At 46.8% G+C, this 21,279-nt stretch overlaps 1 protein-coding gene and 1 long non-coding RNA gene across 2 annotated transcripts in view; both read right to left on the reverse strand.

Moving 5' to 3' along the window:
• GALNT16 (polypeptide N-acetylgalactosaminyltransferase 16) overlaps window positions 1-16,269 on the reverse strand; it is a 125,831-nt gene extending 109,562 nt beyond the window's left edge. The window contains exon 1 of the mRNA XM_014577129.3: window positions 15,691-16,269. Within this exon, the coding sequence (XP_014432615.2) occupies window positions 15,691-15,882 (192 nt within the window). The 5' untranslated portion in view covers window positions 15,883-16,269. The remainder of the gene's footprint in view (window positions 1-15,690) is intronic.
• A 2,875-nt stretch (window positions 16,270-19,144) lies between these two features.
• LOC142829144 (uncharacterized) lies at window positions 19,145-20,988 on the reverse strand. Its single transcript, XR_012903478.1, has 2 exons — window positions 20,876-20,988; window positions 19,145-19,804 (listed from the first exon to the last, which is right to left on the reverse strand). It is a non-coding gene; the product is annotated as an uncharacterized LOC142829144 (long non-coding RNA).
• Between the last annotated feature and the right edge of the window lie 291 nt (window positions 20,989-21,279).

Genomic DNA, 21,279 nt, shown 5'->3' on the forward strand with positions numbered 1-21,279 from the left:
AGGGGATTGTTTTTTGCAAAGTTTACTGAAGTTATAATTTGATTATTGCCCCTATCTTCAGTCCTGTCCTCATACAAAAACCTTGTACTCAAGTGAGGTGGCAGCTTGTATAGCAGGGTATAGACTAAAGCCTGAGGTAGCATCTGCTGAGTTGTGTTAAAACAACTGCACTGCAGAGCGGATACAGTCCCCGAAGTGTCACTAGTGCTTCAATGCCTCCCCACAATTCCCCCCATGTGCTCAGAAAAGACAGACAGTTTCTCCCATAATGCACTTGGAAAGAATTCCTAGAGAGATCATTTTATTCAAATGCAAAGAACCATCGGATGTGGTCCAGGACGTTTTACTGCCTGCCACACAAATGGGTGCACCAGTGTGATTTCACTGTGGGGCCACTCTCAGGCAAGCTAGGTTAACTTAAGAGATAACTATCTCAAATGTAGATAACTTGAATTAACTCTGCAGCAAGGTACATTTTAAGACAGTACCGATCATGGTGGGTGGGTGTGTATGTTGAGAGTTATTTATGATTACACACATAACTTCAACTTTCCTAATTTTAGTGCTTTGTCATCTTTATAATTCTCTAATTAAATTTCTTTAAAAATAGATGTAAAAAAGAAGCTGGAATTATGGAATTATTTGGTTAAATCCCATTCCCTCTCCCAAGAACCCCCTTCCTATAAGCTAACCCTTACGAGCCATGCATTAGTTTCTTTGCAAAATGCACACAAGTCTTACCACATTCACTGTGCCTTCCACTAGATTTTTCACCATGCCCTTAAAGTTAGCTAAGCGCTTTGAGGTGAGTGAAAACTCCATTTAGAACATTCTGCACATGAACAAAGTACAATTTTCAAACGTTCATAATTGAATCAAAAAGAATCTTTATGGGAACACCCAGAGGCACCTCTTGTCCATACTACTCATTTCCTGGCTACGCTTCAACCCCCAGCAATTTCAATATAATGCACTTCAAAAAAAATTTAATTTGTATTGTTTTATATCATTAGTGAGGAAAATATATTTCCCTCATATTCTCGGTCCACAAAAATAACTGTTTCAAACTTTTTAAAAGTTTAAATAAATAGTTAAATAATGCACAAAGAGACCAAGATTGGAAGCATTCAGCTCAAAAGGTGACAAATTTGGAAAGTTATAAAGAGATTATAAACAAAGGGCTGGTAATGGAAAACTTCATGCAGCCTTAACAGAATGGAGTCTATTGGCCCTGATATAATTAAATGAAAAAGTATGACTTCAGCCCAAACCATGTAGGGATTTTTTGGAGGCCAGTATCCAGAAAGTCAAGTCTTATAACCAACAGTCCTGCCACAACACACAAGGAAAATCTAACATTGCTTCTTCAGACTAACTAGAACCATTTCCCTGCAGAAAGACAGCCCTGTGATGTAGTGGGGGTGCTGTCTGCTCTGTAACCAGGGTTCCCCTGCGCTCTGATGTGTGATTCCCACTGACTCGCCCACATGTGTATTGGCCTAGACACCTAGTCCCAGCTTGAGCAGATAACAAGATAACCTTCCCGGAGGTTTCAGGGGGTAGCCAAGTTAGTCTATAAGGGTACGTCTAAACTACATGGCTCTGTCGACGGAGCCACGTAGATTTGTTTGTTCAGCAAAGGGAAATGAAGCCGCGATTTAAATAATCGCGGCTTCATTTAAATTTAAATGGCTGCCACGCTGAGCCGACAAACAGCTGATCAGCTGTTTGTCGGCTCAGCGCGCTAGTCTGGACGCTCCCCTGTCGACATGAAAGCCCTTTATCAACCTCCCAGGTAAACCTCATCCTACGAGGCATAATGGGGAGGTCGATAAAGGGCTTTCAGGTTGGCGCGGGAGTGTCCAGACTAGCACGCTGAACCGACAAACAGCTGATCAGCTGTTTGTCGGCTAAGCACGGCAGCCATTTAAATTTAAATGAAGCCGTGATTAAATTGTGGCTTCATTTCCCTTTTCCGATCAGCCTAATCTACATGGCTCCATCGATGGAGCCATGTAGTTTAGACATACCCAAACAGAAAAAAAACAACAAATGGTCTGTATTACCCCATTCAAAAGACCACTGCAGAGGTCAGAGCAGAAAGGATCTCTCACTAAGCAGTCAAGAGAAGACAATTCCAAAGGCAACACACAGCTGCCTATCAAATGTCTCGGTTCAATCAACGCTGGAAAACTGCCCATGTTCTTAAACCATAGGCAATTTCTTGCATAGATAGGACTCTGCAGACCTCTCTCTCTCACTCACTCTTTTTTATATCCACACATAGATCTCACTATTTAAATAACAGCATACATCTACAGGCACAACCTTGCCACGTGAGCAACAGTGGGAATGGCCAGACTCTCGTCCCACTTTTCCTTTTTTGGATAAAAATTGAAAAAACAAATCAAAACAAAACGTGCACATGAAAGTGAAAGTGTGATCTATAGCAGTGAATGGCACTGACAAGCAGGCAGCATATAAGCATTACCAGTCAATCCTCAGCTGTCAGCCCTCTGAATGCAGGTCTCTGCTTTCCACACAGCTCTGTCAAAGCACTTCATTCCTGACCTGCAGCAACCTCTGCTATTCTGCTGCTGAGACACCATCTACAGCTCACCCCCAGCTTTGCTAAGGTACCTCAATCCTGATTTGCAGCAGCTTCCAATATTATAAGTGCCCAGGCTTACCACAATCATACTATATATGGGCACCCCGATATGATTGTGGCCAGTTTTAGGTGCTTCAGCTGGAACAAACGTTGCCGGTATCATTAAGTGATCCATCCCCTGTGTTTTTATATGTAATGACTACGCTACTGGAGGGTGCTTCCTTTTAAAAGAGCCAAGGATTTGAGAATCCTCCCCTTTATTTATGCCCCATCCAAACAGGATTGTAGGGCAAGCTGGAAAACTCCCTGACTCCAGTGTATGCAGATGTATTATTAGATTTTAGTATTTTGATCTCTTATGGGGACCATTTTGCAGACTGAGGAAAAGATCATCAGGAGAGTGTCACTTGGGAAGTAGCTGAGTATTATTGAACCACTAGCTGCCTAAACCTTGGAACAAGCAATGAATGTGTTTCTTCCCTATTCACTTCAGTGGATCAGAATAAGGTTCATCTTTCTCTTCTGTGTTTGTATAGCACCTAGCACTATGGGGCCCTGGTTCATGACTAGCATTCCTAGGTGCAGTCACAATACAAATAATAGTAAACTGCTATTACTACTACTACTAATAATAATATACAGGGTTAACTCACCTTAATCCTCACACAAAAATGCCCCAGATTCCCCAACTACAGAACATTTTTATACCACTTAGCCATTTGAATTCAGAATTAAGATACTGAGGGAACCCCTTGGACATAGCTGACAGTTTTTTTAATTATGGTGAAAGGTTTGTTTTGTTTATTTTATTTTAATTTTTTAAGCCCCAGGTGTACTACTAGAACAAATGATATATTAAATCATTTTCTGCCATTTAGGCAAGTAGCGTTCCCACAGTTCCAAAATATAAACACTGTAAATAAAATATAAAGCTGTCAGACTCTTACAGAATCTTGCTCATGCAGTAACACTCCCAGAGGCAAATTTATCAACCATTCTTATTCTACAGAGCTGGCAAAGCCCAATCATCTGTGGTTTGTGAGAAACATCCAAAGGACAGCAGAAACCACAAGCATCATGGGCCTTGCCGCAATAGGAATATATATACACAACAAACCATAAATGTTAGAAGCCTTATCCCCTGAAGTGAATATCCACCTACAATAAACCACAGACTTCATGCACTTTCCCATGAGGTGAGAATTTCAACCACCTCTGAAAAGTAGGCAGCTGGCTTTGGAATGAAACACAACAGCACATAGATCAGCAGGACAAAAAATGTAATATACTTTAGACAGCGTCTGTCGAACTGTGGGTCGCAACCCACAGGGGGGTTGCGAGCAACTTAGAGGGGGGTTTCAGCTGGATTCTTTTTTTTCCCCACTTGCAACCCCTCTCCCCCAGGCCGCGAAGAGTGGCAGGGCGGCGGAGGGCAGCTGCCAGCAAGCCATGCAGCATGGCCGGGTCCACGGGACTCCAGGAGCGCGGCTCAGCTGCAGTAGGAGGCAAGGCAGCGGGAATGTGAGGCTGGCACCGGTGCAGGAGCGGACACGTGAGGAGCCGGCCGGGGCACGGTTGCCGGGCGACTGAACGCTTCCCCAGCTGGGAGAGGGCGGGTCCCTCAGGCAGCGGACTCGGGGATTGTGTCAGGGCAGAGGACCCAGACAGGGCCAGCCCGAGGTATTCTGGCACCCTAGGCACGGGCACGCAGCACCGCCTGCGAGCACACAGTGCATGCGCAGGCCTGCCTGTGAGGAGCGAGCCCGCCCCCTTAGGGTGCGCAGGTCCACCCCCGGGGCGCACGGCGCATGCACGGCCCGGCTACAGCTGCTGGCACGCAGCCCAGCGCCCGCCCCTAGGGCTCATGGCACAAGTGCGGCCCAGTCCGGCCCAGCCGTCGCACGCGCTGGGCCGTGTAGAGCCCCGCGGCTGTGGGGGAAAGGGTGCTGCTGGCCAGCGCCGCGGGGATGCGGGCGGGCCGATGCCGCGGGAGCCGGGTGCGTGGCGCCTGATGGCAGCTGTAAGGGACGCTGCGCGCCCCTTACAACTGCCATCAGGCGCCCCCCAGCAGTTGGCGCCCTGGGCAGCTGCCCGGCTCGCCCATGCCTCCATCCAGCCCTGGACCCGGAGGTAAATAAGGGCACATGGGGGCCAGAGGAGGAGGCAGAGGAGAGAGAGAAGGAACCAAAGGGACGCGGAGCAGAAAAGAGCCACAGAGGAGAAAGAGATGGGGGGGAGGGAGCCTGCAGGGGGGAAGGGCGTTGAGAACCGCAAACACCTTGAAGAAACCTCAGGAGGGCAAGGAATCTGGTGAGAAGGGAGGAGGAAGCGACCCAGAGTAGTGAGCGTGGGGGGGTCACACAAATTCATTTAGCATTTTAGGGGGTCGTGGTATCACAAAGTTTGAGAACCCCTACTTTAGACAATTGAAACCACAAGGAGAATTTAATTACACAGATAGAGTGAGTGTTTTGAAGAAATTTCTAGTACCTCTACTCTTGCAACGGATGCCATAGAAACATTAATGACTAGCACTGTTCAGGGATTCATTTTTGCATCTCACCAATGTCACTGGACAGAGGTTTGCAAGTTTAGATAGATAGTCCTTCAGACAAGGAATCTAAGTCTCTGGGAATGGAAGACTGGTAAGGAAACTACCTTAAACAAAGACGGTAGCTCAGTGGCAAGCAATCTGCAGCCCACTGGGGCTCCACCTGTGACCCTGCAGTCCTTCTGTCTTTCCTCACATGCCTCTTGCGCACTCAGGCACCAGAGCCCCGCACATCCTACTCCTCCCTCTCCCTCCCAGCACTTTCAGAGCGCCATGAATCCACTGATTTGCACTCCGACCCCGCTCCTCTCCCTCCCAGAGCTGGAACACTGCAAGTCAGCTGTTCATAACTGTTCCATCAGGATTTCCCATCTGCATTTTGCTTTTCTGGAGGGGTCTCCCAGCCAAGTACTAAACAGGATAAACCAGTGTTGTACTGGTTAAAAAAATACGTAGGTGAATTAAATGTTTTGGCACTCCAGACTAGGCTGTGGTAAATATATTCCCCAAATGAGAAGTCGGTAAACTCTATTTACCCATGTGTATCCTCAACTACACTACTAGAGTAAATCCAAAAAAGGGGAAAATGCTCTTGTGATCCTACCAATATCCAGGGAAGAACCCCCTTCCTCATATCCAGATGATACATCCTGTGAAGGACACTAGCAGAACTGTGGGCAGCAGAGTGAGCAATACTATGTACAGATCAGTCTATGTTCACCCAGAACTTCTCATGGAGTCTTATGACTTCTGGTGAATTCACTGTAAGAAAGGAAGAGTTTGAGACCCAAACCAAAGGACTCCATCAACGCAAACTATGTTCTGGAACGTGGAATCAGGTATTAGACAATCCCTCCTGAGGCTGGTTCTAGCAAGACCTTCCATCAAGACTGTACTGCATTCTAGCATAAAGAAGAGCCCAAGAACTCTGCAACATTCTTCTCTTTCCATTAGCAGTGCAGGAGGAGAAATAAAATGACACCCCCACCTCCCAAAAATCTAAGAAAAACATCAGCATTCCAAAATACACATTCAAAGGCTTGCACAAAAGCCTGAACTCTTTGGATGCTCTCCCAATCCAGTCTCACATCACTTACTTCCTAGAGCACATCTTGTACAGATTGAATCTCTCTAGTCTGGAACCCTCAGGACCTGACCAGTTCCAAATGAGAATTTTCTGGAGCACGGGAGGTCAATATTGTCTAGCAGCATTACCAACACTTCCATTAGAGGAGGCATCTAAGCCTTTAGCTATCATCTTTGGAAAATCATGGAGAGATTCCAGAAGATTGGAAAAGGGGAAATATAGTGCCCATCTATAGCAAGAGAAATAAAAACTACCCAGGAAACTACAGTCCAGTCAGTTTAACTTCTGTGCCAGGAAAGGTAATGGAGCAAGTAATTCAGGAAATCATCTCCAAACACTTGGAAGAAAATAAGGTGATAGGGAACAGCCAGCATGGATCTGTAAAGAACAAATCATGTCAAACCAATCTGATAGCTTTCTTTGATAGGATAATGAGTCTTGTGGATAAGGTAGAAGTGGTGGACGTGATATACATATACTTTAGTAAGGCATTTGATACGGTCTCTCATGATATTGTTATCAATAAATTAGGCAAATAGAACTAAGATAGGGCTATTGTAAGGTGGGTGCATAACTGGCTGGATAACCATTCCCAGAGAGTAGTTATTAACGGTTCACAATCCTGCTAGAAAGGAGTAACAAATGGGGTTCCGTAGGGGTCTGTTTTGGGACTGGCTCTGATCAATACCTTCATCAACGATTTAGATATTGGCATAGAGAGTATGCTTATTAAGTTTGCAGATGATACCAAGCTTGGAGGGGTTGCAACTGTTTTGGAGGATAGGATCATAATTCAAAATGATCTGGACAAGTTGGAGAAATGGTCTGAGGTAAACAGGATGAAGTTTAATACGGACAAATGCAAAGTGCTCCACTTAGGAAGGAACAATCAGTTTCACACATACAGAATGGGAAGCGATTGCCTAGGAAGGAGTATGGTAGAAAGGGATCTAGGGGTTATAGTGGACCACAAGCTAAATATGAGTCAACAGTGTGACGCTGTTGCAAAAAAAGCCAGCATGATTCTAGGATGCATTAACAGGTGTGTTCTGAGCAAGAAACGAGAAGTCATTCTTCTGCTCTACTCTGCGCTGATTAGGCCTTAGTTGGAGTATTGTGTCCAGTTCTGGGCGCCACATTTCAAGAAAGATGTGGAGAAATTGCAGAAGGTCCAGAGAAGAGCAACAAGAATGATTAAAGGTCTAGAGAACATGACATATGAAGGAAGACTGAAAGAATTGGGCTTGTTTAGTTTGGAAAAGAGAAGATTGAGAGGGGCCATGATAGCGGTTTTCAGGTATCTAAAAGGGTGTCACAAGGAAGAGGGAGAAAACTTGTCCTTCCTGGCCACTGAGGATAGAACAAGAAGCAATGAGCTTAAACTGCAGCAAGGGAGGTTTAGGTTGGACATTAGGAAAAAGTTCCTAACTGTCAACTTGATGACTTCTCGAGGTCCCTTCCAGTCCTAGTATTCTATGATTCTACGATTGCTTCTTGGGCTGTTAGAAAACATTTAGGCTACGTTTACACTGCAGACTTTTTGTGCAAGAACATATGTTCTTGCACAAAAACTCGTGGAGTGTCTACACTCCATGCATGTTCTTGCGCAAATAAATTTACAGTAAAGCATCAGAAAAAAGGGCTTCTCTCTCCACAAGGAATAAGAGCTCTTGCACAAGAAGGCAGTGTGGACGGGCAACAGGGGTTTCTTGCACAAGAAACCCCTATGGCTAAAATGGTCATCAGAGCTTTCTTGCACAAGAGAGCATCCACACTGCCATAGACACTCTTGCGCAAAAACACATGGCAGTGTGGATGCGCTCATGCGCAAGACCTTTTGCGCAAGAATTATTGTGCAAAACAGTTCTTGTGCAAAAAGCCTGCAGTGTAGACGTAGCCTTACAGGTAAATTAGAGCTAGATAACAGCACAGAGCACTGAGAGCTAGGACTGGTGGTTGTAAACAAACTTTATGGGACCACGGGAAACTTGGGCATGCCCATGAAAAGTGGACATCTGGCTAACTAAAATCATTCTGAACGACAGATGTTTCTCGATGAGAGAGTTCTGGATTAGAGAGGTTTAACCTGTACAAAAATGCAAATTCAATGAGTAGTCTTATGAGCTGTGATATCAAACCTATATTTCACAAGCATTGCAAAGTGCAGCTACGAGAGCTCTTTCTCTCATAGTTATTTTATGTATTGATTGATTGATTGATTTGGGAGCCTCCATTATTCCCATAGCTACTGCACTGGAACTGACAAGAACTGCTTCTAGGCAGACACCCAAGCCTAAGTAGTCCAGTGAGATAGAAACCTCTGTAGAATAAAGAGATGTCACATTGATCCATGAAAGATGCAGTTTATCTCAATTTTGAGTGAAATATCATATCTGGTTCTGATAGCAGCAAACAGGAGTTGGGGGTGGGAACAACCATTCCACAGGACAGTCAGGCTACATCTAGACAGCGGGGCTATTTTGGGACACCAGAAGTACCCCAAAATAGCAATTCCACATCTTTAAACACTCTCGTTATTTTGAAATATATTTCGAAATAACAAGCACACTATTCCAGCATCTCTGTAACCCTCGTTACACCTGGGTTAAGGGACTTGTCAGAATAGCACTTTATTTCGAAATTACTTCAAAATAAGCTACGCAATTTGCGTGGTGCAAATTACATAGCTTGTTTCAAGGTAAGGGTGCTGTGTAGACACGAGCTTAGCAGCACTGGCAAAGGTCAGCTGGAAACAATTCATCAGCTGGAAACTGACCAGCAGACCAGGGAGATGGGGAGCAAAGCCTCGGAGCACGCCCGCAGTGGGACAGCCGCGGCGCGCCTGGGCTGTCCCGCTGCCCGCGTGTTCTGCGGCTTTGCTCCGCGTCTCCCAGGTCAGCAGACCAGGGAGACGGAGCAAAGCCGTGGAGGACTTGGGCGGTCCCGCCACCCCCGTCTCCCTGGTTTGCTGGGGGGGGTTGCAGCTAGTGCCCCCTGCCCAGCAGACCAGGCTCTTCTTGCCTACCCCTGGGGTAGAGCAGCTGGGGGCTGCCGGGTTGGTCCCGCAGCGCCGCTCCGGACCAACCCGGCAGCACCCCAGCTGCTCTGCCCCAGGCGTCCTGATTCAGCCGCTGCTGGTCAGTTTCAGCAGCGGCTGAATCAGGACGCCTGGGGCAGAGCAGCTGGGGTGCTGCTGGGTTGCTCCAGTAGCGCTGAGGAGCCGCGCTACTGGAGCAACCCAGCAGCACCCCAGCTGCTCTGCCCCAGGCGTCCCCAAGTCAGCCGCTGCTGAAACTGACCAGCGGCTGACTACAGGAAGCCCGAGGCAGAGTTGCTCTGCCCCAGGCTTCCTGGAATCAGCCGCTGATCAGTTTCAGCAGCAGCTGACTTGGGGGACGCCTGGGTTTCTTAAGTTGAATCTGTATGTAAGTCAGAACTGGCGTCCAGATTCAGCCGCGGTTGAAACTGATCAGTTTCAGCAGCGGCTGATGCCAGTTCCGACTTACATACAGATTCAACTTAAGAACAAACCTACAGTCCCTATCTTGTACGTAACCCGGGGACTGCCTGTATAAAACTAGACAGGACATAAGTATGGATGAATAAACCATAGGGAACAATCCCTGCCAGCCCTGTAGGACAGACAAGATCACCCAACACATCTTTTCTCTCTCAAGCTTCAGTAATTCTTTATCAGTGCTGTAGCTGAGTTCTTTTTGTAATGCTCCAGAAACTTCACACACGCTGAAGAATTAAAAGTGGCCATATGCCCAGCCTTTGATTATTGAGACAAAAATTGTTACTGTGCCTGCACCGTTACCACCACCACATGGTAAGACAGCAGTCAGGCTCCATTTTCAAATCTGTGCATTAGCAATGTACCCGACATGATTCACTGTGTGACAAGAGTGGCCTTACTCTCCTTGATGGGCTCACGTTTGGGAGTGTGGATTTTACATGGCATAAATGTACTGGGCAGCTTTCTCAGTCTTTTGGGAAAGGATGCAAGATGCTTGGGCAGCGTCCATTGGAGATGGAAGAGCTCAAAGGTGAATGATTAAACCATTTAAATTCAGTGTGCAAGTATTGCCAAGAACCCATTGATCGCTCGTTTTAAAGCTTCTGTATCAAGGAAACCAAAGGGGGAGCAGAAAGCAACATCCCACTGGGGAGGAAAAGACAGCAGGGCACATTCATTGGAATGCCAATTTTCAGCAAAGCCCAAACACTGCAACAGAGAGAGCCAAGGGAGCAGCCCAGGGCTGCTCTGAATAAATCTACCCCATTGGTAAGCATTAAAAATAAAGGCCCAGAACTATGCTATTTGCCTCTTTCTCGGAGTGCTTATTGGCTCAGGTCACCTACAACCAAGCCCTGCAGCTCAGCTGATGAGATTCTGATTCTTTCATTCTCAGCCTGCAGTTTATTAAAAAAAAGTGGCCAGAGACAATGTATTTTGGGTGAACATTTTGTCCTCCCCATACTAGTCTGGATTAATCAAGCTGTGTGGGAGTTACTCCAAGGAGGGTTGGAATTCACCCCCAAGTTGTACGTACCCAAACAGCAGCGCTGCACCTCACTCCCTCAGCCTATGAGAGAACAACAACCACTGCCCTTCCGGAGGACTAGAGCCAGGTAATGATGGTTTCCCATGGCCACCTCAATACACTGCTCTGTGCTAGCCTGTTGGGGATTGGTGCAGGGCCCCTTCTACAGCATCTCCAGGGCTGCCAGTTCCTCTTCAAGCAGCTGCTCAGTTACACACACTTCATCACTACACAGTGATGCATAACTTTGTAAGGACTCTCTGCATATGAGTAAGCTTTCCCCTTTGGATTTTGTGGGCTGTATTTAATATTAAATAACACCAACTCAACACTGAGTTCTTGCCTTTGGCCTGAGGCTGTATTTTGGTTCCTACACCTTAGAAGAAAAACCACCAGCTATTTGCAGATCATTTGTGGTCTGTGGAGAGGAAATGTGGAGAGTCAGATACACAGCAGTTGAGTTTTGCCTAGAACTATAGCAGATATTTCCTAGTTCATCCACATGCTTATTTGAAAGGGACAAAAGCTTTGCAGATGATTTTCAAAGCTGACCTAGTCAGTATGCTCATTTATTTTTTTAAACCTGAGGTGCTCAATCTGTTGATTTCAGTGAGATGAAACCAAGGATGACTTTTGTCCCAGAAAGGCCAAATTTTAAAACTTCTGCGTCCTGGAACAAGGATTTGAGTATCCAACATTATCTACTATAAGGTATTTTTTGGAGATCTGATCTCCCACTATTGATTAGGGCTGACAGACATTTCCATAGCAGATTCAAAATTGTAGACATCCAAGTTTGAAATTCAGACCCACACTGGTCATAAGAAAATCAGGCAATTGTAGTGGCCTAGGGTTGCCAGGTGTCCGGTATTGACCCGGATAGTCTGGTATTTTTGGTTCCTGTCCGGTAAAAAAAAAAAATTCAGAAAATACCAGACACTCAAAATGTCTGGTATTTTCTGATTTTTTCCCAGCCAGGGGGCAAAAATACCAGACTGTCCAGGTCAATACCGGACATCTGGCAACCCTACAACACAGTCAGCAACCTGCTCCCCGCTGCTTATCTGGTTCTGCAGGGGAGCTGTCTGGCCTGGAGCAGGGAGGGAGGCAAGATGGCTACCAGCTGCCCCTCCTGTTCTTAAAGGAGCCATGCGGTTTTTAAAATTTTTTTGCTTAATAACTCTCCGGGTCCTTTTTTTTTTTTTTTTTTTGCGCAACAACTTTGGTCCTCCCCCCTTTTTTCAATAAAAAAATTTCCCCTTTTTGGGGGGGGTGCGGGGGTTCAGTATTTTTGGTTAAATCATCTGGCAACCCTAGGCCTGAGTACATACTCATTTTCCATTTAGTCAGCTGTAAGTTTTATATGGAGATATTTCTATTCTCCAACTCAAGAGGGCATAAAAACAGTCCTGTAAAATCACCAAAGTCATTTCCATATTTTAAATATGTAATTCACCTAGGATTTGCAATGGCACAATGTGGAGGCAAGAACAGAACTCCTGGACTCATGTGGCCGAAGAAGAGATTTGCAGGCAAAAGCAGTAAAAAAGGGTTTAAAAACTAGAAAAACCAATGTATTCTCATGGGTATCTTAACCACATTATGATGAGCCCAAAACAAACCCTGGATGCCAACCAAAAAAAAAAAAAAAAAACAGAGATACAGATGGATCTGGAGCCAAACTGCATGGCTCACCTTAACAATTCTACAGAGGGCCAAACCAAAACTACAGAACCAAAACCCTTGAACTCTGGAAACATTACCAGCCAATAGCCACACCTAGCAAACAAATAGTGTTGACATTGTTTATAATGCAAAGTAAATAACTCTTACCAAAGCTGAAGGCACAACAGACCCAGAAGCCCCTGTTTATCCATATTAATAGCTTCTATTCTTCAATAAAAGCAACTAAAATGGCACATTTTATATGCCTTGAAAAAATCACAATCTATGGCAAATGTGCTCTCCCGCTTGTCTGCCCACAGATCTTCCCCCTCCCACCCCAGACTGGTTCCTTCTCTGCCTAACCTCCTCCCAGAGCTGTCTCTAGCAATCCAATGAGACTGCTACAAATGGGACTGACTGCTAGTTCACATTCCATCACAGTAAAGTCCTGTTACTCTCTCACTGTGGTGCCAAATCAAGAGTAATGCCACTGCAGGAGCTCACATCAGCAAGAATACAGCATTTGATTGGCTGGACTCACAGAAGCAGAGTATTTTGGAAAGTACACTGTATATCTATTATATATTTGAGAGAGCTTTTCTGTCTGTTTGTTCTAGAAGTCCTCCTAAATGGTAAAATCAAGGACCACCAAATTCATTATGCAGCTTCCTTTCATCATAACTTAAAGGCAGGTAAGGGGTTGGTTGTTCCAGGAAAACAGGATGTGCCTGGAATGGGATTGCTTCTCATAAAACCATACAGAAAAGAGACGGAATCACCAGGCAGGTGAAAGGATCCGACTGTCCCCCCCTCGGGACTACTATAGCCCTAAGCTTCCCAACCTCCAGGAGCCCCATAGGGAGGGTGGGGAGGCTAACGCTCTCCTCCACACCAGATTCTTACAAGGACATTGGTGGCTGTTCCCCTTTGTCAGGGAGTGAGGAGAAAGTGCAGTTTGTTGCATTCCTCACACTGGCTGGGGAACACAGGGGGCAGATGAGATGTGCACTTTGCTCTGGAAGGGGAAGAGCAAGGAGCCCTTATACTAATCTTAGGTGGGGCTTCAGCCTCACACACACACACACACACACACACACACACACAATCACAATCCCAATCCCTGCCCTTGAGCCCCTCCTCACCTCCAACCCTAACTCCTGCACTCAAACCCACAGCTCCCAGCCCTGACCTCTCCTTAAGGACCCAAACAACACTGGTAAATATTTGAGACATGTGGTCACTTAGAAGATCCAACTGCTTCCATTCTCCTGCTTCCTTGTAGAAATGGATTGTTGCCAGGTTCAGGAAGGAGTATTGCATGTACAGCACTGTACTGCCAATCAGTTGCATTACAGGGGGGTTTCACCTTCCTCTCTCCCATTACCTATTGGCCACTATTGCAGACAAGAATATGGGATAGACCAGTATAACAGCAAATCCTATCATCTCAATTACAGAGGGGAAAGTGGAGGCAGAGTCTGTATTACCCCTCTGTATTAATGGGATTGGGATGGAAGTCCCAGTTAGACTGATCCATTCCTATTTTTAACGACAAAAATATTCTATGGTACTCCACTAATAATGCCTTAGTTTAACAATAATGACTCAAACTACTACAGCTTATCATCACACAATTTGTGTATGTCTATCAGCATGAACTCATACACACACTAGTAATATAATAATACTTGGCACTTCTACAGAATCTTCCTGCCGAGGATTTCAAGAGGCTCTGCAAACCTGAAGTCATGAAGCTACACAACCCCTCCATGAGGCAGCTAAGTACATATGATTTTTCTCATATGGGAGTAACTGAGATATTGTCCAAAGTTACAAAGCAAGCCATTAAGAAAAGCCAAGAATCCTGGTGCCTAGATTCCTGCTCTATTAGACCATGGTGCTTCTGTTCCTTCCAATGTCTGTGTAATCAGATCATTCATAGACAAATGCAAACAATAACGCATCTTCCAATTTTGAAGTGGTCTTGCCCAGGTTACCACTGAGAATGGGCTCAAAGAGTTTTTTATTTGGTTACTTGCATTATTTCTTACAATAAATAGTGGGCTTTTTTATTATTACCTTGCAGCCTGAAAGAGGAAAAAACCTTCTCCAATTGATAGAGCTGAATAGTTGTTCTCTCCCCTAATACAGGGAGAGCAGAAACTCTATTTGACCCCACTGCCAAACCCCTGCACATCCCCAGGAAAAGTGGAGGGCAGGTCTTTTTGTCACAGTGCCTTTCAAATGAGAGTCAGAAATCAAATAGGTGGGAAGCAGGGAGCCAGTCTGGATACAAGCAGGGATAAACAAAGGCTCCCTACTCCTCCTGTCTTCCTCTGAGATCAACTGAAATCTACCAGCAGAGAGCTTCCTCTGGCTTAATTCAGTTTTAACTTCCAAGCTCACATCCTGCGCTCTGGTCTTCTGTTAGGATGTACAACAACTAAGGGATGATGCAGCTGAGACCACCAAACCCGCCACATGGCAGTGTGGGTGTTGCAACATTATTCTCCCAACTCCCACAATCCTTCCCCAGCACGATCATGTAGCCCAGGACCCAAGAAACTGTTTTCTGCAAATGCAGACCCTTCTGGCCTTACTTAAAACATGCAGCTTGAACACAAACCAACAGATGTAATTGGGCATAAGCTTTTGTGAGTAAAACCCACTTTGTCAGATGCAATGGACAATCTGATGAAGTGGGCTTTACCCACAGAAGCCGATGCCCAAGTAAATCTGTTAGTCTCTAAGGTACCACTGGACTCCTTGTTGTTTTTACAGGGGCTACCCCTCTGAGACAAACCAACATGCCTTCCCGGCTGTTTCAGCCACCCCTTTCGTCCATCCAGAAAGGAAATGCAGCTCCCATCCAAAGAGGAACAGACCCTGGCCATCCAGTGGACGGGACTGCAAACACTTCACGTTCAGCAGGAGTCTGTTTCTCCAAGCCTTTGGATGGTGCTCCCCAATTGGAAACGCTGCCATGGTGACACGCCTGAGGGCTAAAACAAACATAAAGACACCCATGCAAATGGCACACCTCCCTCTAACGGACCCACCGCCCCCCATTCATTCACCAACCCCACCGATCTCCGACAAACGGGATGAATGCTCCTGCCAACACCTCACGCGGCAGCGGCAGCGGCACCACCACGCCACGCAATTTCTCTGCAAGGACAGGGGCTGGCGAATTAAAATGTAAGCCGCTCTCCCGGCGCGTCTCACTCACAATGAGGGGGATGGTCCCATCTTCCCTGCGGCTCTCCAGCCGCGCAGCTGATCTCTGCCCGCTCCTGCCGCTGCCGGGGGATCTGCTGGATGCTGCTGAATGAGGCTTGTTGTCCTGCCATAAGTAATAGAAAGTGCCCAGGATCCAGGCGACCGTCAGGATCGCAATGGCATTAGCCCTGATCCGCCTCATCCCGAAAGCCCCAGTGGCGCCTGGGAGCCTGGAGAGGAGGTTTCCAGGGGGTCAGAGGAGCAAAGGCTCAGCAGGACTCTGTGCAAGGGAGGTGGGGGGAGGCTGCTGGGGGAGCGGTGATGGGATTCTCTCTCGCGCGCTCTCTGGCCGGCTCTTACAGCCACAGCTGTTTGTTTTAGCTCTGGTCTCACTGCTCAGTCCTGCAGAGCGAAAAAAAAAGGAGCGAGATCCTCAGGGTCCTAATGCCCTTTCTTCCACAGCGGCCGCAGATGGGCCCGTCCGTCTCCAGGCCCCGGGCCAGCCGCGCATTGGCACGGTGGCATCTGTGGCGGGAACGTGTGTAGGGGGGAGATCTAACGCAGCTTCTCCATCTCCAGTTTCTGTAACTTGCTCCCCAAGTGCCTCTGGCCAGCGGCTGCGGTAGGAGGTTTTATTTTAGTTCTGGTGTTTCAGGGGCCCTGAGGGCTAAGGGTTGATGGCAGAGAAGAGCGAGTGGGGGGTTAGCTCTGCATTTAGGGGTGTTGGATGGTGCCGTGGGACTTGAGTGGCACAACATTCATGTCAGGTAACAATCAGCTGGAGAGATGGTGCCTGGGATCCATTTCAAACAGGCCACAACACATTTACCTGAAACCATCCCATGTGAACAGCTTGCAGAGCAAAAGACTCTGTCTCTCCTGGTCTGTTGGCCCCACTGAAAAGAAGAGAACTAAGCTAATGTCAAATAAGCTACTGATCTGACCTGGTTACCAATGGCATGCCTCTGCCTTAGGTACTTTTGGCATGCAGCTGTGCAGTCAGTGAGGCACACTCTGAGTCAATGCTGCCTGAGCACACGCCCAGCATGACAATAGGGGATGCTTGGCAGCTGGACATGCTGGCTTTCAGCTGCCTGAGACATGAACCCAAAGTCTTAACCTTGTGGTCTTAAGAGTTCCGTTATTCTTGCAGGGACATTCAGTCCCCACATCTGGTCAGATTCCACTGTGGACAGTTACACTCTGCCTTCTTAAATGCCCCTTTCAGTTTCAGCAGAGTCGGGATCCAATATTCTTCAGCCTGCGTGCTAGAGCAGAGAGTGGTGGTGTGCCCTGTTGGACAGCGCTGCTGTACCATCTTTGACAGAGTTGCATTGCTAGATCCTGCACTGCAGTTTCAAGTGGCAAACAGGGAATTTCCTCTATTTGCCATGGCTCAAGATCTGAGCTCTGTGAACCCAGATCATTCTTTCACTGATTATCAGAAATGGGTTTAAGGATTGTGCTATTCATGCTGTTTTTATAATATGGAAGAATATTCTTAAGCTTCTGCCCAAGGTACTAGATGGTCTTCTTTGGCAGCAAATTAATAACTCCCAGGTACTTGAGCCCTTCAGGAGTGCCCTTTATTGATTGTGATATGAACTCTTCAAGGCACAAGATGAGGCAGGAAAGTTTATGTCCTCCGAGGGATTAATAAAGGCACAATATGGTCCAGACTACAAGCCAGATCCCTCCTTCCCTGGAAAGTACACAGACAATGAGTTTAGTAGAGTTTCACTGGAAGACATGAGTGGGCCATAGGTTTGGAAGCTGTACCTCCTCCTCTCAGATCCTTGCATAGTAAACAGAAGCCATTTTGCAGGAAAGGCTACTAATCTTTCTAACCATGACTTTGCCAGGTTCCATCTTGGCTTGCTCTTCTGGCTGGCAGCATGTCTAGTGAAAAGCCAGACACCACAATACTGACTGGGGGGAGTGGGTGTCTGGAACTGGAGAAAGCCATCCAACCAAATATTCCTGTCCTGGTTTAATTTAGGTTGATTGAGCTTTCCTGCTTTTTCCAAGAACACTGCTTATCCACTACCTAGAAACAAATAATTTAGAGCTTTCCCAGGAACTGATTTCTTATGCCAATTATCAGTTAAATTGAACAACTCCCAGGGAACCTCTGTACACCTGATTCCTCATTTCCACATCTCCAGCATTTGACCCTCTCCAAACAGAGACCTCTCTGCTCTATCCATTTCTTTCCTAATGGCAAACCCTTCCATTAGGTTAGCCCAACGTCTTCTCTTTTCTACCCAGAATAAACCCAACTTCATGAATCTCTCCATTATATTGATTCTTCAGTGGCACTATCAGCTTAACACTAATCTCCTTTGCATGGCAATAATCTCCACCCGCTGAAAGATACCCTGCCTTGTATTCCATATGTAAGAGGATCTATGAAGGTTGTATGCAGTCGCAGTATCACCACTTACATTTTGCCATTACACTCTAGCTGCTTGCCATCTGTCAATGAAATGTAGTACTTTGTTTATTATTAAAATACCCATTAGGGATGTTGGATATCAATTAATTGAATAATCGTGTAACACTGTCAAAACTTAGCACTCCCAACCTCACTCCTGGGGAGCCCCCTGCCATCCCACACTGCTGTCTCTGTCTCAGAGGCAGCAGCGTGGGGTGGCAGGCTGGAGCCAGTCCATGAGTGGTTTAAAAAACCAGCTCCAGACACAGATTAGCTCCCACCTGCCACCCCCCGCTGCTGCCTCTGAGACAGAAGCAGCAGCGCAGGATGGCAGCAGCTTCTCTCTGGGGGGGGGGGGCGAGCTCCCTGTGGATAGAAGCTGCACCGGCATCCCACGAAGCAGCCTCTGTGGTAAGCCTGGGCCCGCCACAGACAGAGGCTGCTCCATGGCAGCGTCCCCTGCCCCCTCTCCCATGTTGCTGCCTCTGATAGAGGCAGCAGCATGGCGGGCAAGTGGCTTCACGAAGCTGGCATGTGCAGAGACCCAGCTTGAAAGCTGGCTCCCCACATGTGCTGGCTCCTGCCTGCCCACCTCACCCTCCACACTGCTGCCTCTCTATCAGAGGCAGTAGTGTGGGAAGGCAGGGGACAGGCAGCTCCACAAGATCAGGTGCTTGTGGGGAGTCAGCTCAAAAGCCGGCTCCCCATGTGCAGTGGCTCCTGCCTCCCGGCCCCCTTGCTGCCTCTGATCCAGAGGCAGCAAGAGGAAGGGAGTGTATGAGTCATTAAGATTAACCAATAAGCCCAGGCTTACTGGCTAATTGTGTAGTAGACTACACATTTACATCTCTAATACCCATTAGTTTTTTTTTGTTTTTTTTTTTTTATATAAAGAATCCCACATCGATTCTCTTTTGACTTGCCTAGCCATCTATACCTGAACTGAATGAGTATAAAATGCTCCCAGCTGGGTAAGTGAATAGAAAATTCTAATCTGGTTGGGTTTTATACAGCTGTGAAAGAGACAGTCAAGAGTTAGACCTGTTTTTACTAAGAATTAACAACTGCACAATAAATGACTGAGTTGTACATGCTGCAGATGGGATTAGTGACAGTAGGGTACAGGCCATCCAGTTAAAGCTGCAGCTGGTTCAAGAACACTATTGAGTTATCTTCGGAAGCAACCACACTTTGCACAAAGTCTGGGAATCTGATCGTGTTGCCAGCACACATTATTGGTTACTAATGAGTTCCTTTTATTAAAGGGACTCTCTCCAGCTGAAGGCAGGAGGACAGCAGCAATAAAAATCCTGAAATGCACACACCATGTAATTCTTAAGACTGTCTCCAGTATAGATCATTTCAGTGGGTGACGGGAAGGAGATGAATGTTCCATCACAGTTCCGGGGTAACTACATGTGTCTTGCCTCTTGCTGGCTCGCTGCAAGAGTATCCTGTCAGGTCTCAAATCTCCAGCCATCACTAGTCTTTGGGTAGAGTCCTTGGGTCAGTCTTTTCTGACCAGGGGTTTAGAGGCTCCACAGCCCCCTGTCTCATGCTGTGATATCTTCAGCAAGCCAGTCTAATGGCCAGTGCCTGTGTGTTGTTTTCTCTCTGCAGGCTATCGCCAGTGCATTGCCAGAAGTTACAAGTGACCGTTCAGCTTTTTCTACATAAGCACATTTATTCCCTAGGTAAAAGCATTACAAAAAATAAAACAGACTTAAATACTCACAAAACATGCTAGGAGTCACTCTCCAGTCTGATGGGCCCCTAATAGACCAAAGTCTTTCCAACCATTCTATAACAACTGCTCCTGCCCTTAACAGTAGGTCCTGTTTGCTGGATCAGAAAGAAGACCCTCAGCCAGTTCAAACTTAGCCCTTTTATACCAAAAGCCTTTTCTCTGCCTGAGTCTCTGGAAAAACCAACCGGAACCAGCAAATGCAAACACCCTGGTGGGAGAGAGGGAGCTCCTCTGGAGTTGTTTACAATCCCCACAGGTAATCACCACTCCCCACACCCCAGTTTTATTTCCTGGAGGAGCTGCGATAACCTTCCCCCATGCAGTAGAACACAGTGGTGTAAAAACCATTCTTACAGTTAATACACTGGTCCCAAAGATGCTACATGGGGCTGTAATACCTGCCACAGCTTTACCTGCAGAAGATATGAGATGTTACCTCAGGAAAGGATCTGTGAGTGCTATTATTAGTCAATGAAACCAGGATAAATAAAGGTACTCAGGTGCCTAGGTTCAGAACCCTTGCTTCCAGTTTTATGCTCCACTGTGATCCACAAAACTCCCACTGTAGCCTGGCAGTGTCTAAACTCACTCAACAGCTATGTTTTCAGGGTAATAGTTCTTGCTGCACCCAAGTTTGTGCTTTTGAGCTTTCACTCTACTGCCTCCCTCCTGCCTAACCCCAGAGTGATTCACAGCCTGCAGAGATGGGGCATTTAGCCATCTGTCTCATGTGGGGCCTGATCTGGTAGGCATACTCAGAGGCCACGTACCAAAAGGTCCCATTCAAAACCTGGTCAGAGGAGGTGCCCACCTTAAAACTTTTAGCCTTTGTGAGAGAGCTAAGTACAATTCCCCCACTTTTCTTGATGGGGAGAAAAGATTTAAACTAATGTCTCCGCCAACCATCACCCTATAGGACAGTCTGCTGTAAGATACACTCCATCTTTCCCATTGAAGTTGTTGCTCTGTGTATAAATTAGTCATAGAGCAGGGAACAAGACCCTGGTCTCTTACCTGGTACCCTAATCAGCAGGCTCTAAAGCAGGGCTGGGCAAAACGTGGCCCAGGGGCCACATCTGGCCCTCCTAACACTTTGATCTGGACCACAGACTGCATCTGGCCACTTTCTATTTATATCCTGCTGCCCATACCACCAAATTCTCAGGTGGCAGCAGGATCCTATTTAAATGGCTCACAGTGGTAGCACTTCCTCAGTAGGGGCAGGTGCCATGAGCCCTTTAAATAGCCACAGCAACCCTACGCAGCAGTCAGGCAATGTGGTAGAGATGGGGGCTTTGAGCTGTGAGCCCTTTGCTGTGCTTTTACTTCAAAGCCTCTGGCTCCAGACAACTCTGGGGAGAAGCTAGTCCACAGCCCCACCCCTTCTGCCACCATCCTTGCTCTTTGGGGGCAGGATG

This window comes from Pelodiscus sinensis, chromosome 4, assembly GCF_049634645.1.
Source record: "Pelodiscus sinensis isolate JC-2024 chromosome 4, ASM4963464v1, whole genome shotgun sequence".
Lineage (NCBI taxonomy): Eukaryota > Metazoa > Chordata > Testudines > Trionychidae > Pelodiscus > Pelodiscus sinensis.